Source organism: Mauremys reevesii, linkage group 11 (genome assembly GCF_016161935.1).
Source record: "Mauremys reevesii isolate NIE-2019 linkage group 11, ASM1616193v1, whole genome shotgun sequence".
Lineage (NCBI taxonomy): Eukaryota > Metazoa > Chordata > Testudines > Geoemydidae > Mauremys > Mauremys reevesii.
In genome coordinates this window covers 61160019-61181147 of record NC_052633.1, presented here as the reverse complement: position 1 = coordinate 61181147, position 21129 = coordinate 61160019, and the positions used below count along the sequence as shown (strand labels likewise).

Genomic DNA, 21129 nt, shown 5'->3' with positions numbered 1-21129 from the left:
GTAAAGTCTTCCATTTTTTATCATAAATCATAGACTGTAAGCTTTTCAGGGTAAGGACAGAGTTTAAGTATGTGTTTGTACAGCATCTAAAATAATGGGACTACAGCAACATAAAATAAATAATAATGGAAGGTAGAGATTGAAAAAAATTATTAGGTCATCTAGTCTATCTCCCACACATGGCAAGGAAGTGTATAAAAGCATATGAACTGAAGTTGCACTGTATCTCAATTTTATTTTTATTAAACTTTGGGTTCTACTTTAATTCTTTTTACATTTATGTATTATGTGTTAAGCAATACAAAAGCAATGAACAATGCCAGCTGGATTCTGAAACTACAAAATACACAAAGAAATGGGCAAGTTTTAACAATAAAATATAGTTCTTCCATATATCAGGCTATAAATGAAATCTCTGACATCAAATTGCAAAATATCAGTATAGTTGTTTGTAATATATCAGTTTGACCCTGTTATAGCTAGTCTTTGTAACATACACTACCCTTTGCAACAAACTTTGTCTACGGTGGACATATTTTCTTAAAATCTCCCACCATTGTCACCATATGTTCAACTTTCTTGGAGGTAACAATAATGGGAGAACTAGCTTTTATTGCAGAGCAGCACCCAATAGCAGCTCAAACCTTTTCTGAGCTGACAAATGACATGGTGACTTTACTGCAGGTGATCAGACATGCCATTACTAGCATCAGTGCAACTCCACGGATGGTAACAATGGTGGAGAATTATCAGGAAAAAGCCTACTGGAGATGACCAAAATCTCTCTCGGTGTAGTCATCTTCACAAGAAAAAAGTAATAGCATGATCACACAGCTAGGTAAACTGTAAATAATATGTTTGAGAGAGTAGCCGTGTTAGTCTGTATCAGCAAAAACAACGAAGAGTCCTTGTGGTATTTTAGAGACTAACAAATTTATTTGGGCATAAGCTTTGAAGTGGTTTTTGGCCCACGAACGCTTATACCCAAATAAATATTTTAGTCTGGAAGGCTCCACAAGGACTCCTCGTTTTTGTAAATAATATGAGCCAAACAAGCAGCTGAATGAAAAAGGATTGGATTTAGTTGGCAAAAAATTAAACAACCGTTAACATTTAAAAAATGACGATTAAAGTCTTTTTTCCAAAGAGATTGTTCTTTCAGGTCTCGGGGCTGTCTATAAATGACAGAACTTTTTATGGGGGGGGGGGGGTCAAGACTCGCGCCCACCTTTGCAATTGAAACAAACACACACAATTACAGGACCCCCGCCTCGATGCCTTACGTACTTTACAGCCAAATAAGCGCAAATCTCGGCTGTGGTCTCCATGGGTCAGGCCCCCCCTCCCCCACTGCCTCTGTTGGCTGCCTCCCTGCTCCCCCCCCCCCTTTCCCTACCACTCCCCCCCACCGCCTGCTCCGCCCCCTTTCCCCTCCCACTCCACCTGCTCCCGCCCAACCACGCCCCTCCGCACCCCCCGGCGGGCCGCTCCCTCTCTCGGAGCGCCCCTGGCGCATTCCCCTCCCCAGCTCCCTCCCCCCAATCGCCAGCCGCGCCCCTTCCGCCTTCTCCTCCCCCCCCCCGTCCGCTCCTGCCCCACCCGCCCCCAGCCCCGCCTCTCTCCGCCGCGTCTGCGTCTCTGGGAGCGGCAGCAGGACGGCGAGCGGCTCTCCGAGCAGATCGATGGCGGCCCGGCGGGGCTGGCCGCTGGGGGGCGCCGGCTCTCGCTCGCTGGCTCTGGGATGGATTTTCCGCGGCCTAGCTGCGACTCCGGACCAGCCACCATCTTAGAGGAGAGGAGCGGGCTGGAGGGGCTCTGGGGCCGGGCCCTGCCGCACACAGGTACCGGCGAGACCCGCGCAAGGGCTTCCGGCCCCGAACCCAACGGGGAACCGATGCCCCGTCTAACCCCTGGTCTGGAGTGTCAGTGGGGAGGGGACCAGCCCCCTCGTCCGTGAGTGAGGGGGGCGGTGCCCGGCGTGCCCCGTGGTTGTGTGGGGAGTTCGCCGCCTTCCCCTGACCGGCCTCCCTTTCCGGGGGGAGACTCGCCGCCGCCTTCCTCCCCTGTCTCCTGCGTGGGAGGGGGGAACCCCCTTCCTTCTGCCCCGGGATCCACTGGCTGGGGGCTTAGCTTCCCCTGCACCCCCACTGGGCGGTGGGGGGGGCTGTCTCCTCTCCCCTCCCTCATCACCGCGGTGGGGGTGGGGTGGGAAATGGGGGCCCGTCTCTTTCTTTCCCGCCACCCTCAGAGTGGGAGTGTGTCTCCCACCCCCATCCCCAGAGCAGCGAAGTGTGTGTTTGGAGGGGGAAAGGGGCCTGGCTCTTCCTCTGCCTCACGACTGTGGAGTGGGGGTTTGGTGGGGGGGAAGGTTCTCCTGCTTGTTTTCCCCATCCCTAGAGTGAGTGGGTGGAGGGGGAAGGGAACAGAACCCAACCCCTAAACTGGAAGCCTGTTCCCGAAGGTGTAAGGCTTCCCCAGTTATGAGGGTGAGGAGTACTTTGTGCTGGACTTGATCTCACCATTGCTCTGTAGTTGTCTACCCCACTGCAAGCTGGTTTCTTTTGATCTCTTATTAAGCAGAATTGGACAGGTGATATCCAAGAAATGATTACATGCTTCTGATAATTCAGTAGTCGATATTCTTCCTCGTGTGTGTGTGTATTAAATGCATGATCCAGCATGTTATTAGGGGGCACCATTGCTCAGATGAGAGGTAAGAGTGAGGTCCTGAGCAGTTATTAAAGATTCCCTAGTACTTTTCACAAGTATGGGTGAGAGCGCCTGATGTTTGGGCCAAATTCCATTTGGGTAATTTATGTTCTTCCTAACTAAAATTCGTCTGTATTAATTTTATATTGTACATGTCATATCCAAAATTGTTGTGTAATGTTACCAGTTGTCTATTTTGCCACAAAAGTGTCTTCCCTTTAGTGGTGGGTGAAGTTAAATGTGTGTAAGATTTGTCAAAGACAGTAAAGTTTTAGGATTCTTCCAGATGGAAGATGCTAACTAGACATAAGTTTTCTGTGTGATCTCTTCCCAATGCTTAAAGTTATGGAGTTCATGGTCGGTTATTCCGGTAATTGTCAGTTAATGGTGTGTTTAATTATGTAATATACCATTTCTATTCACACTTGCAAATTACAATATAGCTGAAAATTTATGCTTCTGACACTTGTATGAGAATTTAGATTTTTTTTTCAAGTATTCCTCTTATTCTTTAGATACTGGGAACCAGCTCTACTATTATTTATATACAGAACATTTTGATGTCATGGAGGTACTGTTTTCAAGTGAGTATTGCCTGTTCTTGGACTCCAGGTGTTTTATGAGAGAAAATAATTGAGCTTATTTTAACTAATTCAAAACAAAGTGTTTCCTGTGCATATTTTGGTCGTCTGTTTTTTTTTTAATTAATTTTTATTTGGGCAGGTGTGGTAGACTAGTGGCAATACTCAGCACCAGCATGTGAGACTTGGGTTCAGTTACCTGTGCTTTGCTTCATGATCTGGAGATTTTTGCAGAGGAATCTACTCTTTTTATGGAGTTTCTTTGAGTAAGGACTGCGGGATTAGGCCTTTAGTGATTGCAGTATCTCTCAGAAACTGTCCCACCCTTCTGATGTAAAGATTGCCATTGTCTGTCTTTGAAGGAATTCCTCCCCACCCACTATCCTCTGTAGTATGGTGATCAACTGTTATGGATGTGAATTCTTAGGGTAATAGAAACAAAGAGAGAACAACAAATAAAACCTGTATGTTTTTTTTTTAAATATTTACACAAAATGCACTGGTTTGTTTTGATTCAGACTTTGTGCCATCAAATGAAAGACTGTGAGACATGAGTTAGTCAATACAAAGACTGACCATTTCTATATAACCTCCCTGAGGTTGGTACCCTCATATTTTTTATACGTCTGTCCTGGCTGTCTAATAGGTATTTCTTGAATTGGAAGGATGACAGTAAAATAGTTAGTCAATCCACTTCTATTCATTGTCCGATTGTAGCTAAAACATAATTTCTGTGTCTTCATCCTACCATATGACCCACATACTTCACAGGTGTGAGTGAAATTAGAATCCACTGAGGCCAATATATTTCAAGTCTCTTTTGGCACGTGCCCTTATGAGAACAGGCAGTGTTCAATTAGTAGGTACATTTTTTGTTGTTTTTCATGTTGGCCCACATTGTGGTGTGGGTGCAAAACTGTGAATACCAAAAAAAAATCAGTCTGTTGTGATTGAGCTGCTGTTCAGGTGCCTTTGTCATTGACTAGCTTTTACATAGCATGCCTGTAGTATATACACTGGTTTACCAATTTTTGTGTTCATAAAGAGGCTTCTCTTATGATCAACAAGCTATTTGATTTCTTCATATTCTCTCAGATCTCATGTTGTTCTGTCTTCACTATTAAATTGTATTATAAATTGAGAATGGTAATAATCTGTAGAGAAATGTGGTGCTAGTGTGGCTTTGCTGTCAGAGATGATGGGACTTCTTGCAAATGAAATGACACTTGCAGGATTACACATACTTACTACCCTTCTAAATACACTTTTGGCATATGTATCTTAGTAAAAACGGTGTTCTATCTTTTGTGAATTAGCATAAGGCCATTCCAGCCCATTGATCCAAATGTAGGTAGCCAAGTGAAAATACATTTGAGACAATTTTAAATGTGCAGGGGATGGGGTAGTATCTTTTATTGGACCAACTTCTGCTTGAAAGTTTGTCTCTCTCACCAACAGAAGATGGTCCAATAAAAGATACTTCACCCACCTTCTTTCTCTAATATCCTGGGGCTGATGTGGCTACAACAACACTAGCTTGCAATTCTTGTATTGCAGCATACAATAAGGGCATTTATGTCTGGGAATATCAACTGTTTATGTAGAGTATCTCTACCTAAAATTAAGTGATCTAGAATAGTTTAATGTGTGTGGGAGTGTGTGGAGGGAGACACCATTGAGTTGGGATTTTCACTCTTCACAAGGTATTGGAAAGGGGGAGGTTTTTTTTAAGTTTTCATTCCTTTTTGGCTCTCTGCAGAAGGCCTACACGTAACTGGCTGAAAAAAATGGCTCCACAAGATGACAGTCTCAGCCCTAATATGGTCTAAATGGTAAGGAAAACTATTGTGTGTCTAGGCTACTATCAGCCTCTGTTGAAAAGTGTTTATTAACAAAGGTGGTTCTGAAGCATATTTAACTCTTATCGTAAAGATGACACATAAAGGAATTCTGATTTTTGTGGTTGCTGTTGCAGAGAAAGGTATTAATGATACAGTGTCCGGAAGTTGAAGCTAGACAAATTCAGACTGGAAATAAGGTGTGCATTTTTAACAGTGAGAATAATTGGAATTATTTTCCAAGAGTCATGGTGGATTCTCTGTCACTGGACATTTTAAAATTGAGAGTGGATGTTTTTCCAAAAGAGATGCTCCAGGAATTATTTTGGGGAAGCTCAGTGACCTGTGTTATACACAGATGTTATACATGGATGATCACAGTGGTCCCTTCTGGCCTTGAAATCTATAAATATGTCTTAGACAAGCAGTATGTTTTGCCCCAGATAACTAAGACGAGGGACATTCAGCACAATTTTGAAGTATATCTTTTGTTTAATTGCTTTCAGGTTTAAAAAAACAAACAAAAACCATCTGATCTGTTGCATGCTGCCACCTCCATCTCACAACATGCATACACCACAGGAGCGTGCACATAGTAGGGCAGGAGTGTCAGACACATTCTGTGAGAGGGCTGCACTACATATTTAATCTTTGTTCTTGGCCCTGATGTCAAAAGGTAGGATGCTAAATTGTCCTCAATCCCCAGTGTATTTTTCACTGATGATAATAGACACTGAGGGCTTGGCTACACTTGCAGATGTGCAGCGCTGGGAGTTACAGCTGTGTTCGTACAGCTGTGTAGGGAAAGCGCTGGTGTGTGGCCACACTCACAGGTACCAGCGCTGCAGTGTGGCCACATATGCAGCATTTGCAGCGCTGTTGGGAGTGGTGCATTATGGGCAGCTATCCCAGCATTCAAGTGGCAGCAACGTGCTTTTCAAAAGAGGGAGGTGGGGTGAATTGTGACAGGGAGCGGGGGAGAGAGAGAGAGAGTGGATTTTTGGAGCCGACTCTGTGTGTCAGCTCCCTGCCTTGCAAATTCTGTGTCAGCTCCCTGCCTTGAAAATCTGAACATTTCCTCAACCCCTCATTCACTCTTAACTGCAAATAGCCTGCAGATCAGATAAGCAGCTGCTCCAACGGACTCCCTTTCTCCCCCCCCCCCCCCCCCGTTTCTCTCCTCAAGCAAACACTAGGCTGTAGACATTCATCCCCCTGCCTGCCTCAGTCACAGCAAGGTAGTGGGTTATCTCAATTGATTGTTCACAGTCAGTTACAGATTGATCACAGCAAACAGGAGCTGTGTTTGTTTTTTAGATAAGCAGCTCCCCGAACCCTGAGTTCACAACAAAACAAAGAGAGGCATCATAACAAAACACAGAGAGTAATTTAGTTAAAAGCATTCTGGGATATCTCCTAATACCCTGGAGGCCAATAACAGCGCTGGTGTGTGGCCACACTTGACAAGCAGCGCTGCATCACCAGCGCTGCACTTGTTATACCCCAAGCAGACCAGGTGTACAGCCAGCGCTGCAGCCAGGGAGTTGCAGCGCTGGATGTGCCTTGCAGGTGTGGACAGTTACTAAGTTGAAGCGCTGTAAAGCCTCCACCAGCGCTGCAACTCTCCAGTGTAGCCAAGCCCTGAATGGAGTTGTAAGTGCTCAGAACCTTGTAGGAATCCAGCCCAAAGGCAGGTTTGCGCAGTGATAGAGGATAGAATATGGTCCTTATGCAGTAACTAAATTGTTAGCTCAAATTCTGCACTGTATTGCATGGAGTACAACTCCTATACACTTAAATGAGAGCTATAGCTGTATAACTGTGAACAGAATCTACCCTTAGAAATGTAAACTGTTGCATTCAACTTCAGTGGGTTGTGGATGGAAATGATGGAGGGCAGTTTTGGGACCAGTGTCTGTTTTCCCCTCTATTTGGTCACTGGTGTGGTCAGTTACAATTACTGCTATTGTGTGCGTAAATCAGATAAGCATAAAACTGCACCTACATTATTTAGCTTTAAAGTAGTAGAGTTATCATCCTAGCTGAATAAATGAGGCAGTTCGTACCTCTCAAATTTATTTAAGGGGTCCATCTACAGTGCAGCTCGGAGGTGAATTCTCATCTTGCGTAGACGTACATGCACTAGTGTTGCAGCGATGGCATGGGTGGTGACTCGAGATAGCTGCTTGGTTGGCTAGCTAGAACTACTACCTCTGCGATTATGGCCTCACTGCTATTTTTAGCATGCCAGCTCAAGCAGAGCTGGGGTGTTTACATCTGCCTGAACTGGGAATTACACCTCCCAGCTGCAGTGTAGACATAGACTTAGATAGTATGTCAAGTCATGTTCTGCAGAGTCTGACTTTGTTATGTGTCTGGAAAAATACTTAAGGTGGGCAAGGTGTTTGATACCACTAGCATATGTTAAGGTAGTTCCTTTGTATGTGTATAATTTTTTTAACCTTTAAAAAAGATTTTTCTTTCTGAAGTGCTAGCCCCTGTCTGCAACAGGGTTGCATAGTAAATGTAAAGTGACCAGCGGGTATAATGTGTGTGCTAGGTCACTGTGGGTAGCAGCCTGCAGTGGATCTGAACTTTCTGACCTCCAGAATGGATAAACAAATGATAAGCTTTTCATCTTCAAAGTATGCTGCAAGTGCCTCTGAGCCTGGCTTATTAGTCATTCAACATATGTTCCATGTCTTATTCCTGGGGGAATTCTGTGCCAAAAAAATAAAAATTCTGTACACAATATTTTAAAATTCTGCATATTTTATTTATCAAAATTACACAATATAATCACAACAGTTTTAATTATTTTGGTATTTTATTTCAAAATACCTGTCAGCAAGTGTGTCTGTAACAGTACACAGAACACAAAAGATTCAGGAAATGTTTTTGACAAATAGATTCCTTACTGGACATATTAATACAGAGAGTTTCCAGAGAGTATTTATCAGTGGTTCAGAGTCATGCTGGAAGGGCATAATGAGTGGGGTCCCGCAAGGATCAGTTCTGGGTCTGGTTCTGTTCAATGTCTTCATCAATGATTTAGATAATGGCATAGAGAATACACTTATAAAGTTTGCGGACGATACCAAGCTGGGAGGGGTTGCAAGTGTTTTGAAGGATAGGATTAAAATTCAGACCATTTCTCCAGTTTGTCCAGATCATTTTGAAGTAAATAGGATGAAATTTAATAAGGACAAATGCAAAGTACTCCATTTAGGAAGGAACAATCAGTTGCACACATACAAAATGGGAAATGACTGCCTCGGAAGTAGTACTGCGGAAAGGGATCTGGGGTCTTAGTGGACCGCAAGCTAAATATGAGTCGAGAGTAGCACTGTTGCAAAAAAAAAAAAAAAAGTGAACATCATTCTGGGATGTATTAGCAGGAGTGTTGTAAGCAAGACACAAGAAGTAATTCTACTCCGCTCTGATTAGGCCTCAGCTGGAGTATTGTGTCCATTTCTGGGCGCCACATTTCAGGAAGGATGTGGACAAATTGGAGAGAGTCCAGAGAAGAGTGACAAAAGTAATGAAAGGTCTAGAAAACATGACCTATGAGTGAAGATTGAAAAAATTGGGTTTGTTTAGTCTGGAAAAGAGAAGACTGAGAGGGGACATAACAGTTTTCAAGTATGTAAAAGGTTATTACAAGGAGAGGGAAGAAAAATTGTTTTTCTTAACCTCTGAGGATAGAACAAGAAGCAATGGGCTTAAATTGCAGCAAAGAAGGTTTAGGTTGGACATTAGGAAAAACTTCCTAACTGTCAGAGTGGTTAAGCACTGGAATAAATCGCCTAGGGAGGTTGTGGAATCTCCATCATTGGAGATTTTTAAGAGCAGGTTAGACAAACGCCTGTCAGGAATGGTCTAGATAATTCTTAGTCCTACCACCAGTGCAAGGGACTGGATTAGATGACCTCTTGAGGTCCCTTCCAGTTCTATGATTCACATTTGCAGGAGATAATGTTGCCAGCTTCTTTTTACAATGTCATTTGAAAGTGAGAACAGGGGTTCTCATGGCACTGTTGTAGCTGGCGTCGCAAGATATTTATGCTACAGATGCTCTTAAGATTCATATGTCCGTGCTTCAAGCACCATTCCAGGGGACATGCTGATGATGGGTTCTGCTCAATAAAAAGCCAAAGAAGTGTGGACTGATGCGTGTTCATTTTCATTATCTGAGTCAGATGCCACCAGCAGAGGGTTAATTTTCTTTTTTGGTGGTTCAGGTTCTGTAGTTTCTGCATTGGAGTGTTGCTCTTTTCAGACTTCTGAAAGCATGCTCCACACCTGTCCCTCTTAGATTTTGGAAGGCACTTCAGATTCTTAAACCTTGGGTCGAGTGCTTTAGCTATCTTTAGAAATGTCACATTAGTACCTACTTTGTGTTTTGTCAAATCTGCAGTGAAAGTGTTCTTAAAATGAACAACATGTGCTGGGTCATCATCCGAGACTGCTATAACATGAAATATATGGCAGAATGCGGGTAAAACAGAGCAGGGGACATACAATTCCCCCCCAAGGAGTTCAGTCACAAATGTAGTTAACACATTTTTTTAACGAGCGTCATCAGCATGGGGGGTAGGGCAGGGATTGTTAGGGAGTTGGGGACCCTCTCCCATTCAGTCCTTGTGTCCCTGCACCTCCACTCAACCTCTCTTCTTCTCCCTGACCCCATGTGTTCCTGTACCCTCTCTCAGCCACCCTCTGTCACCATGTGACCCACTCCCATTCAGCCCCCACCCCAGTCTGTCCTCCCACTAGCCCTTCTGAACCCGTTTGTGACTCCCCCATGTGACTCCCATTCTTCTCCTTTGCAATATAACAGGGGTCAGCCACCTTTCAGAAGTGGTGTGCCAAGTCTTCATTTATTCACTCTAATTTAAGGTTTCACATGCCAGTCATACATTTTAACCTTTTTAGAAGGTCTCTTTCTGTAAGTCTATAATATATAACTAAACTATCTTTGTATGTAAAGTAAATACGTTTTTTAAAATGTTTAAGAAGCTCCATTTAAAATAAAATTAAAATGCAGAGCCCCCCGGACCGGTTGCCAGGACCCGGGCAATGTGAGTGCCATTGAAAATCAGCTCGTGTGCCACAAGTTGCCTACCCCTGCAATATAATTTGTTTTCTGTTTAGGAAACTTATTATTGAATGAATATGTATATGTTACACAGTATTTCAAATTTTATTTTTTTATTTTAGGAGACAGCTTTCATCTTGACAATGGCAGCTTGAAGTCTATTAAAGTCCAAGCATTTATTTTGTTTTTAAAAATTACTGTGCAGGTATGTAAAATATAAATCTCAGTAATTATTTTCTCAATGTTCTTTTTTATTTCAGCATGTTCTCAATGTGGGGAAACAAAATACTGCATATTTTCACTTCCTTTTTACAAATAGTCATGATTTAAAATCTATTTGCATATTGTGAAAGAATTGAAATAGTACAACAGTTTAAGATATCCAGAATCCTTATTTTCTCTTCACACACTTCGCATTCCATATTAAATTTTACAAACCTTAATATTGCTGTAATACGTAGTGCTATAAGATGTCTTTTATCGAAGCTTTAGAGAAGAATCATGGGTTTGATATTGAGGATCAGAACAGATACCCAGGACTCCGTCAACTTTCAGTCTAGTTAGTACTGCACCTGTCTTGAGTGCAAATTGAGATTTCACAATCACATTTTCCTATTAAGCATTTTTTTTTCTTGTTGCAGCGTGAAACACAGAAAACAAGAAACTGGCCATATAGGGGAAGTGGAGATGCTAAATACACACATTGCAGTCAAATGCACAAGAAAACTGAAAAGATAAATATTTTTTCTCTAATTTCTTAGAGTTGTGGTGATCTTGGCTGTTACTTTTAATAAGTATTGAAAAAACCCTTCAGACATAAGTGGTTTTGTAATTGGTGTCACTTAAAATGACTAACCATGAGTAGAAAGCAGTATAATATGTATTAAAATTTATCCATAAAATATAAACCAATCGAGAGAACTTGTGATCTCTGAAATATTAGAAGAGTAACTTTAGGGGGAAATCTCCAGCAGATTTCAGTTGCAGAAGTGGGGTAAGTCTGATATGGAAGAGTAGGGCAAGAGGTTAAGAGACTATCGGATGATCTGTACCAGCTGTGTGCTTTGGAGCAGTAGGGGGATCTGGGATATGACTAGGCAGTGCGATGGCTGAGGGTCAGTGGCTCCACCATTTAGTGGATTACTGGTTGTTCCTAACCTCAGCAAAGCAGGTATGCAGGAGCCTTAGGCTACAGTAGCCTTCACACTGCAATAGAAGCTTGAGAGCCACTCTTTCTTTTACTAGTCTTTCTTTTGCCCTGCTTCATTCTCAGCTAGCCCTCACCTGGAGACATCAACAGGGTCACAACTCCATCACTCCCCAGTTTTCAGACCTCTTTGGCTCAGGGAGCAGGAGACATCTCCCTTGGCTAGTGTCAACCTTCAACCCTCTCTGGTCATAGCTCTCTGGCCTGCGCAAGTTTTGTAGGTGACCACCCAACTGCCTTCCTGCTATCAACAGCCTTATCTGGGTCCACTGCATAGCTTGGGAACTCTCTCTAATCCCTCTTTCCGGGATATTGCCTCCCTCATTCAGCTTAGCTTTGCTCTTCTCCTGAGTGCTCTCTCTAGAATTTGGGTTCTAAACTCTTCCCTTTCGCTGTCACTTTTTTAAAACTTCCAGGGGCAACCCTGCCCTCCACATCACACCAAATTAGGGTACACAACTGGATTTAAACTGGAGACGGGCCAGCTACCTTGTTATACTATTTCTTTCAGCAAAGAAATTTTATTCCAGAGTCAGGATTTGCTGCATAAAAGTTAATGAGGTAGTAGTTCAGTTCATTAAGGAATCCTTACTAGTATAGCTTTTTATTTTAATAAATAGAAAGGAATTTTAAGTATTCCATGACTAAATCTCTTAAATAAATTTATTCTAAGAATGTGTGTATGTAGAAGTGCAGTTAGAAGCATAAAGCTTGCTAAATCAATATCTCTTACCAAGGTCCACTGGTGAGTACTTAACTTCTTTCTGGCAATAATAGTCTCAGGTATGATACTTCTAACTTCCTGTTCAGAGTCTAAAGAAAACATTTTGTCACCCTAAACTGATACTTTTTTTAATCATAAAACTTAAGGTCTTGCCGAATTTCAGGTCTACTGATGGGCAGTCTTAGTGCCACATAAAACTGTAAATTTAGTTGTATAATAAACTTGAGTCCCCTTCTCTCACCTTGGTGAATGTACAAGTGTGTGTGTATTGCTGGCATGGTCAAGATAAGTCTTTGTTTGGAGTAAGACTAATGCAGCTTGTGATTTCAAAGGCATCTGTAGCAAGATATAGAAAAGGTGGGTTGATTTCACTCTCCCTGCACTTTAAAAGACCTGTATGATATTTTACGATATGCCTTCTTCGACTTAAGAAAAATTGTTAAAATAATGTTTCAAGTGCTTGACTGTGAAAACTAAAGTTAGGAATTTGCAGTGACAGCTTTGGTCTGGCCATGCAATATTTAATCCGTTGCCATGTATGTCCATCCTGTGCACTGAATGAGGCAGGGGTACTGTGGGGAAAAAATAGTATGTGATCATATCATTAAAGATGTTACAATGATGCATATGTCCAGGGCAGCAGAAATAAATTTGCATGGACAGCTGTATATCTAGCGTTTTCTGACCTGATTCTGCAGCCTAAAGAACATTTTTAATGCCCTTATTTGATCAGCATGCTCCTTCCTGTACATATGAGCAAGTATTGCCATAGTTAAACATTTAAACCCTTTTATACTCTTGGTATTCTAGTAATTTGCTCATCTCTTCCTTATCCTTAAGTCCTGATTACGTAGATCTTGTCAGTACCAACTTGGGTAGGTACTTTTAAAATTGTCAGAGGTCTTCTGCATGTTAACCTAAACTTGATATCTTGAAATTTGTAGTAGACATGTCTGCATGCTCTCCTGTTGATTTTTATTTTGTTTTAAATACATCTTTACATAAGTCTTCTTAATGTCCTTTTATATGACACATCTAGCTGAAAGCTAGGACAGGTTTACGCTACCACTGAAGTTATCTAACTTACATCACTCGGGTATGAAAGACTCCCTTCTGAGCAATGCAGGGTACAGTGACCTAAACGCTGTCCATACTGGCGCTATGTTGGCATGGAGCGTCTTCCCCAAACATGCAGCTGGGCCAGTGTAGTACTTCTAGTGTAGACCGGCCCCTAGTCTACAGTGGTTGTTTTGATAGCTAGGTACTCAGCATTTGTGCAGTATGAATAACTGATTTTTTATTTTATATTTATATATACTATATAGTCACTATCTGTAATCGGTATTTTGTTCTGTATTGATGTTTAATAGGTTACAAATGGTGTGGGTTTTTATCATGAACCGAATGAGCTCCCAGTGCAGTTCCTCCACTCAGCGTAAGCGAATGGCTCTTGGAATTGTCATTCTTCTACTTGTTGATGTGATATGGGTTGCCTCCTCAGAACTCACTTCAGTAAGCATTGTTTCATGCTTCTTATTTTTAAGAAGGGGTAGAATACTATTACATAGACATTTCTGAAGCTCTGATCACATTTATACAGAGTTTTACTTGACACATTTTTTTTAATCTTAAAGAAAGGCGAAAAAAAATCAGAATCCTCCAGGTAGCTAAACAGTGCTATGAGCCAGCATAATGCAAGAACTATTGTTTTAACTATGGAGGGTATTGTTTAATCTAGAAATTGTCAGTATCTTGAACCAACAAGTATTTTTATTTTTTAGTTAGGAAGTCAAAACCTGATTTACGTATTATATCTGTTTAAAAAAAAAAAAGCCACTATTGCCACAGGGAGCAGCTAATCTAGTTATATCCTTAAAAATTAGTCTGTATAATGAACCTGTCATTCTAGCTTTACATTTCGGATTTTATGAAACTACTGCGTGTAGCCTGTTAGGGGAAATTATTATGGTTATATTGGTTCCCATACTGAAAAATAAGCAATGTTGCTGTTAATAGACTAAACTTAAAGATCACTGTTGCTTAACTAGTTTTTAAACAATTCCAGCTTGTTTACAAATGAAGATTGACTTAATACAGCTTTGAAACTTTACTATGAGGAAGAAAAATGCTGCTTTTCACTATCTTAATTTAAATGAAACAAGCACAGAAACAGTTTCCTTACCTTGTAAATATTTGTTTTAACTTTTACTTTATTGTTTTAGTAGTTTATGTTTAACACAGTAATGTGCTGTATTTGTGAGGGTTTTTTTTTGTTTGTTTTTTGTTTCCTCTGCTGCTGCCTGATTGTGTATTTCCGGTTCCAAATGAGGTGTGTGGTTGTCTAGTCAGTTCATAGCTCTGGTGTTTGTAATTCTGAGATTCTATTATATGTGTTTTGGCTTCAAGACGAACCACGAGGCTGATTTGGACTTGAAAAGCACTGATTAATTGAGAAGTCACATGACTCATCAGTAATTATGAAGACTATAACTATTTTATTTTCATTCTGCAGTATGTTTTTTCGAAGTACGAGAAGCCTTTTTTCAGTACCTTTGCAAAAACGTCCATGTTTGTTCTATACCTCTTGGGATTTATTGTTTGGAAACCATGGAGGCAACAGTGTACACGTGGGTTTCGTGGAAGGCATGCAGCTTTTGTAAGTATTTTTCAATGTAATAACCTAAATATACACAGTAATTCAAAGTTTAATGGGGGGTGGGAATTAAGGGTTAGTGTATATTACTTTGCTGATAGATCTATTGGCAAGGCCCCCTACTGGAGATGCCCATTATGCCAGCAAAAATTCTTTACCCAGCATAGTTAAGCCACCACCCTGAACATAATATAATTTTGACATTATAAGCTGCATCTACATGGATTTTGTTTTTGCTGTCATATCTGTGTCAGTTAGAGGTTTGGTTTGTTTGTTTTTTCCTCTCCTCCTTGTCTTCCCTGCCAACATAGCTATGTTGGCAAAACTTTGTCATGTAGACCTGGCCTTACAATAACATAAGCTAAACTCCAGATGTTAAGTGAATCAAATACTGATTTCATTAAAGTACCCTTACAAACTGAACAGACAGAAATAGTAATTGCAGGTTGTACAATTGAGTCTATACCTGGAATTAGTACTCTAACATTATGATTTGTCACTTCTTATATCCAGTTTCTTCAGATTAATTCTGAATAGCATGTTTAGAGAGACTAAAATCAGACACTTTTTTGAGATCATGTTCAGGAACTTGGTAGAATGAGTTTTGGTTTTATCACCAACTAAATGTATGTGTAGGGTTTTATGTTGTTAAACATCTTTGTAGACAAAGACTCTGCACACATTATGATGGGCATATTCTACACTCAAAATTTGGTGTTTAATATTAAATTCAGTGTCTAAAGACTTTAAACTCTCATGAGAGGCCTGGAACTAACATCATATTGCAGAGGCATAGAAGCAATTCCAGGGGAAATTCCAGAAGACTAGGAAAGTGATAATATTGTGCCAGTATTCAAAAAAAGCAGGCAGAATCACCTGGGTAACTAATGCGTCCATTAGCCTGACATCAATCCCAGGCAAAACAATGTGAAAGTAATACAGGATTAAATGGATAAAGAATTAACAGATATGAATATAATTAGTGCTAGTGAATATGGTTTTGTGGAAAATAGATCTTGTCAACCCTGATTTGATTCTTTGAGATGACAGATGTGGTTAATAAAGGTAACAGCATAGATGTAATGTACTTAACTTTTGCAAGGTGTTTGACTTATTGTGCAACATTCTGATTAAAAACAATTGTACTATAGTAAGAGAGCACACATTAAAGAGATTAAGAACTACTAACTGATCTCTCAAAGTAGTTGTCAGTGGAGAATCATCTTTGAATGGGGTTGCTTTTAGTGGGGTGCTGCAAGGTTTGGTACTAGGTGTGACATTCAACGTTGTTTTCAATCATCTGGAAGTAAATATAAAATCACTGGTAATAAAATTTGTGGATGACACAAAGATTGGCAGAGTGGTAGATAATGAGGAGGACAAAGCAGTCATACCTATTGATCTGGATGGCTTGGTAACCTGGGCCTGCTCCAAAAGAATGTATTTGAATATGGCCAGATGCAACATTACGCACTTAAGAACAAGGAACACAGTCCATAACCTACACAATGGGGAATGGTGTCTTGAAAAACAGTGATTCTGAAAAGGATTTAGGGGACATAGTGGACAAGCAACTGAACATGTGCTCCATATGCAATTCACATGAGATCTTTTTGCCAGATCCGTGGCTGTAGGAACAATGAAGTGACTTTACCTTTGTATACAGTGTTGGTGAGTCCTAAACAGGAATACTGCATACCATTCTGGTGTCAACATTTTAACATGTTTAAAAACTAGAGAATGTTCAGAAACGAGCCACAAAAGTGCAATGAGAGCTGGAAGAAGTGCCTTCCTTAAAAATCTCAATCTATTTAGTTTATTGAGAGGAAGATTGAGAGGTAATTTGACTATGGTGTCTAAGTACTTTCTTGGGGAGAAAATACTGGGTTTGAAAAGGCTCTTCAATCTAGTGGCGAAAGGCATAATAAGAACCAATAGTTGAAGCCAGACAAATTCATTTTTAACAATGAGTGTGATTGACTATTGGAACAAACTACCAAGGGATGTTGTGAATTGTTCATCTCTTGATGTTCTTCATATCATGACTGGATGCCTTTGTCGAAGATACGCTTTAGTTCACTACAAGTTAGTGGACTTAGTGCAGCGGTAACTGACCTTTGATACACAGGACATCTGACCAGATGATTTAATGATCCTTTCTTGCCTTATAATCTATGAATGAAGTAAAAATAGTGCATAAGTCTCCCATGGATGATGTAAACTTGAAGAGTAGGATTTGGTGGAATAGTGTAGATCAGGGGTCGGCAACCCGGCACTCAGCCCATCCGGGTAATCCATTGGTGGGCTGAGAGACGTTTTGTTTATGTTGACCAAACGCAGGCACAGCCCCCTGCAGCTCCCAGTGGCCGTGTTCCAAATGTTGCTGACCCCTGGTGTAGATCTAGGTAGGCTTTCTAAGCTAGCCAGGTCATTCTTCACTTCTGAGTATAAAGTGTATCATATCTTCAAGTGTAAATTAATTCCCAAGCACTAGATCCTTTCTACACATTATTAAAATGAGTGATGAAAAATGGTTACAGTATACTGAGCACATTTCAAAAAAAGCACCAGAAAGCAAAAGATGTAAAAACTTTTGAATGTTGTTCACCAATTTTTGAAAACCATAAAAAGCCCCAAAAGACATTTCCCAGACACAATGGAACGTATCGTTCACCTAACTAACAAAAATCTGTTGTTTTTCTCTGGTCCCTCCCTGTATCTAAGGGTAAGTCTACACTACAAGAGTAGTTCGATTCAACTTAAGTCGAATTTGTGGAATCGACCTTATGAAGTTGAATTTGTGTAACCACACTAAGGACACTAATTTGACTGAGTCCACACTAACGGGGCAAGCGTCGACTTTGGAAGCGGTGCACAGTTCCCGCAGTCCCGGCTGCCCATTGGAATGCTGGGTAGAGCCCCCAATGCCTGCTGGGGGAAAAAATGTGTCGAGGGTGGTTTTGGGTAACTGTCATCACTGAACCGTCAATCACGCCCTCCCTCCCTGAAAGCGCCTGCGGGCAATCTGTTCTTGCACTTTTCTGGTCAGTGACAACGCGGACGACACAGCACTGCGAGCATGGAGCCCGCTGCAGTTATGGCCGTTTTCACCTCCTTGAACCTTATCGTCCACCTCTTCCACAGTCAGCTGCTGAGAAATCGGGCTACTTTTCAATGGTGCTGCAAGCACTGGTGGACCATAGGGGACATTTTACCAACATCAACGTCGGGTGGCCAGGCAAGGTTCATGACACGCGTGTTTTCAGGAACTGTGGTCTGTTTAGACACCTGCAGGAAGATAGTTTCTTCCCGGACCACAAAATAACTGTTGGGGATGTGGAGATGCCTATAGTGATCCTCGGGGACCCAGCCTACCCGCTAATGCCCTGGCTCATGAAGCCCTATACAGGTTCCTGGGACAGGGACAAGGAACTCTTCAAGTACCAGCGAGCAGCGTGACCTGTGACTGTTCAGTTTCTTTACAGAGAAGCTGAACCTGCCCCTGTTTCTTTACCCAGTTACTGTTGACTATCCTCTGCAGTCACATACCCCGTTCACCCCACTTCCAACACACGTGTAAAAATAAAATACATGTTCCATTGTTACTTAACAAAGGTTTCTTTATTAATGACTTTGCGTTAAAGGGTTGAAACTGGGACCCAGACTGTGCTGCGTAGGGTGTGCGGTGATGTAAAGACCGCCTCTGAACTCGAGGAATGACAGGCTCCTGCTCCTAGAGCGGTCCGCAGTGCTGGACTGGTTGTTTCAACGGAGCCTGCCATCCCTCCTTTTTGGGATTCTGTGTGCGGGGGCTATGTGACCTTGTGGCAGAGGAGGACAGATACAGATTCCTCTGCTGCGTGACTCTGCGGTCCAGGACAAGGACCGCTGCATAAGATCTGTAACTGCCCTCCCCCGCTACAAAGTCACGCCCCCCAACCCACCCACACAGAACCTGGAAACCACCTCCCATACCGACCAGGGTGCCTACTGACTGCACTGTGTGTGTGACCTGCTGCTGATCCTGCCCCTGTGTCTGTACCCTGGTAAAGGTGACTGTCCTATGCAATTAGCAACCCCCTTCCCCACCCCTCCTTCAAACACAGTCTTCTGTAAAAAAACATGACAGAAACAGTAATTAACAGCAAAGTATTTTTAATAATTAACTAGACAGTTGATGAAACTGGGATTGGGGCTTGGGTGAGTCAGGAAGGGAAGGACTTCTCAAAATTGAAGGTATGAGAGCTTTTGGGTACTTGAGCACTCTGCTGGGGTGCAGTGACAGTTTTCACGGCCCCTGGTGCCCCTCCTTCTGGTTGTTTTGGGTGAGGGGGGTATGGGACTTTGTGGTGGGGGAGGGCGGTTGCAGATACACTGCAGGGGGGCTCTGTCCTCCTGCGTGCGGTCCTGCAGAACATCCACAAGGCGCCGGAGCGTGTCCATTTGCTCCCTCATTAGTCCAAGCAGCGTTTGAGTCGCCTGCTTGTCTTCTTCACGCCACCTCTCCTCCCGTTCGCTGTGTGAGCGCTGGTACAGAGAGAGGGTCTCCCTCCACTGGCTCTGCTGGTCCGCCTCGTCTCGGGAGCAGCCCATAAGTTCAGCGAACATCTCGTCCCGTGTCTTTTTCTTTCGCCGCCTAATCTTTGCCAGCCTCTGTGAGGGGGATGCTGTGGCAGGTCTGGAGACGGTGGCAGCTGTGTGATGGGAAAAAGGGAGTGAATTCCTTGCAAAGATACATTTTTGCGAACAATGAACACAGTCTAGTCTGTGTCTGTGAACAAGAGCATGCACAGCACCTATCTCGTGCGCACTCCTGCTGCAGGCAATCCGGAAAGCATAAACTCTGCCCCTGTTCCACCCCATCGCAGTGTCCCCCGACCCTTGGAATTCTGGGTTGAGATCCCAGTGCCTGATGGGGCAAATTTCATTGTCGTGGGTGGTTCTGGGTAAATGTAGTCACTCATTCCTTCCTCCGGGAAAGCAACGGCAGACAATCATTTCGAGCCCGTTTTCCCTGGATTACCCTGGCAGACGCCATAGCGTGGCAACCATGGAGCCTGTTTTGCCTTTTGTCACTGTCACCGTATGTGTACTAGATGCCGCGGACAGAGGCGATTCAGCAGCGCTACACAGCAGCATTCATTTGCTTTTGCATGACAGCAGAGATGGTTATCAGTCATATTGCACCATCTACCATGCCATTGTAAATTGGCAAGGTGAGGACGGTTAACAGTCCTACTGCACTATACCTTCTGCTGCTGTCGTAGGTGCCCCTGGCCGAGATCAGCCGGGGGTGCAAAAGACAAAACTGGGAATGACTCCCCGAGTCAATCCCTCCTTTATGGTATCTAAAAATAGAATCAGTCCTGCCTAGAATATGGGGCAACTGTACTAGGGTTGCAGTGTATCAGAGAACAAGAGAGCACAGCTTCTCCATGTCAGATCCCGCAGGAATGACGAGCTGCATGCCATTCACAGGGGGTGCCCCTGCAACAACCCCACCTGTTGCTTCCCTCCTCCCCCAGCCTTCCTGGGCTACTGTTGTAGTGTCCCCCCATTTGTATGCTGAAGTAATAAAGAATGCAGGAATAAGAAACAGTGACTTGTTAGTGAAATGAAATGAGGGGAAGGCAGCCTCCAGCTGCTATGATAGTCCAGACAGGACATTAAGCAGTGTAGGGGAGAGGAAAACAGCATCCTGCTGCTATGATAGTCCAGGCAATACAGAATCTTTTCTTTACACATGAAGGGCAGGGGCTGATGGAGCTCAGCCCCCTGTTGCTATGATGAAGACGGTTAGCAGGCCGTCTACTTATGGGCTGATGACAAGGACGGGTAGCAGTCCTACTGCACTACACCATCTACCGCAAGGCTGATGATGACAATGGGTATCAGTCATATTGCACCGTCAGCCACCCATGAGGCGGGGGGGGGGGGATGCTACAGTACAGTGCCGCAGCATTGCATCTACCAGCAGCATTCAGTACACATAGGGTGACATTTAAAAGAGTCAAGAGATGATTTTTTTTCCTTTTCCTTCTGGGGGTGGGGGAGGGGGGTACATTGACGAGCTATGCCCTGAACTGCCGCGGACAATGTGTTTGACCGTACAGGTATTGGGAGCTCAGCCAAGAATGCAAATGCTTTTCGGAGACTGCAGGAACTGTGGGATAGCTTGCGTCCTCAGGCCCCCCTCCCTCCATGAGCGTCCATTTGATTCTTTGGCTTTCTGTTACGCTTGTCACGCAGCAGCGTGCTGAGTCTCTGCTACGCCGTCTGTCTGGAGATTTTTTTAAAATACTTTGGACCAGGAGTAACA

General features: G+C 42.8%; 1 protein-coding gene across 12 annotated transcripts in view; it reads left to right on the top strand.

Annotated features, from left to right (window-relative positions):
• Positions 1-1593: 1593 nt before the first annotated feature.
• SLC35F5 (solute carrier family 35 member F5) overlaps positions 1594-21129 on the top strand; it is a 53256-nt gene continuing 33720 nt past the window's right edge. Inside the window, exons 1-7 of one of the 12 annotated variants that reach the window (XM_039494302.1) lie at positions 1594-1841; positions 3225-3293; positions 5050-5122; positions 10349-10431; positions 10868-10960; positions 13525-13669; positions 14670-14813. In XM_039494302.1, the coding sequence (XP_039350236.1) occupies positions 10914-10960; positions 13525-13669; positions 14670-14813 (336 nt within the window). In that variant the 5' untranslated portion in view covers positions 1594-1841; positions 3225-3293; positions 5050-5122; positions 10349-10431; positions 10868-10913. The other 11 variants (XR_005586131.1, XM_039494296.1, XM_039494295.1 and 8 more) reach the window with 11 other exon arrangements.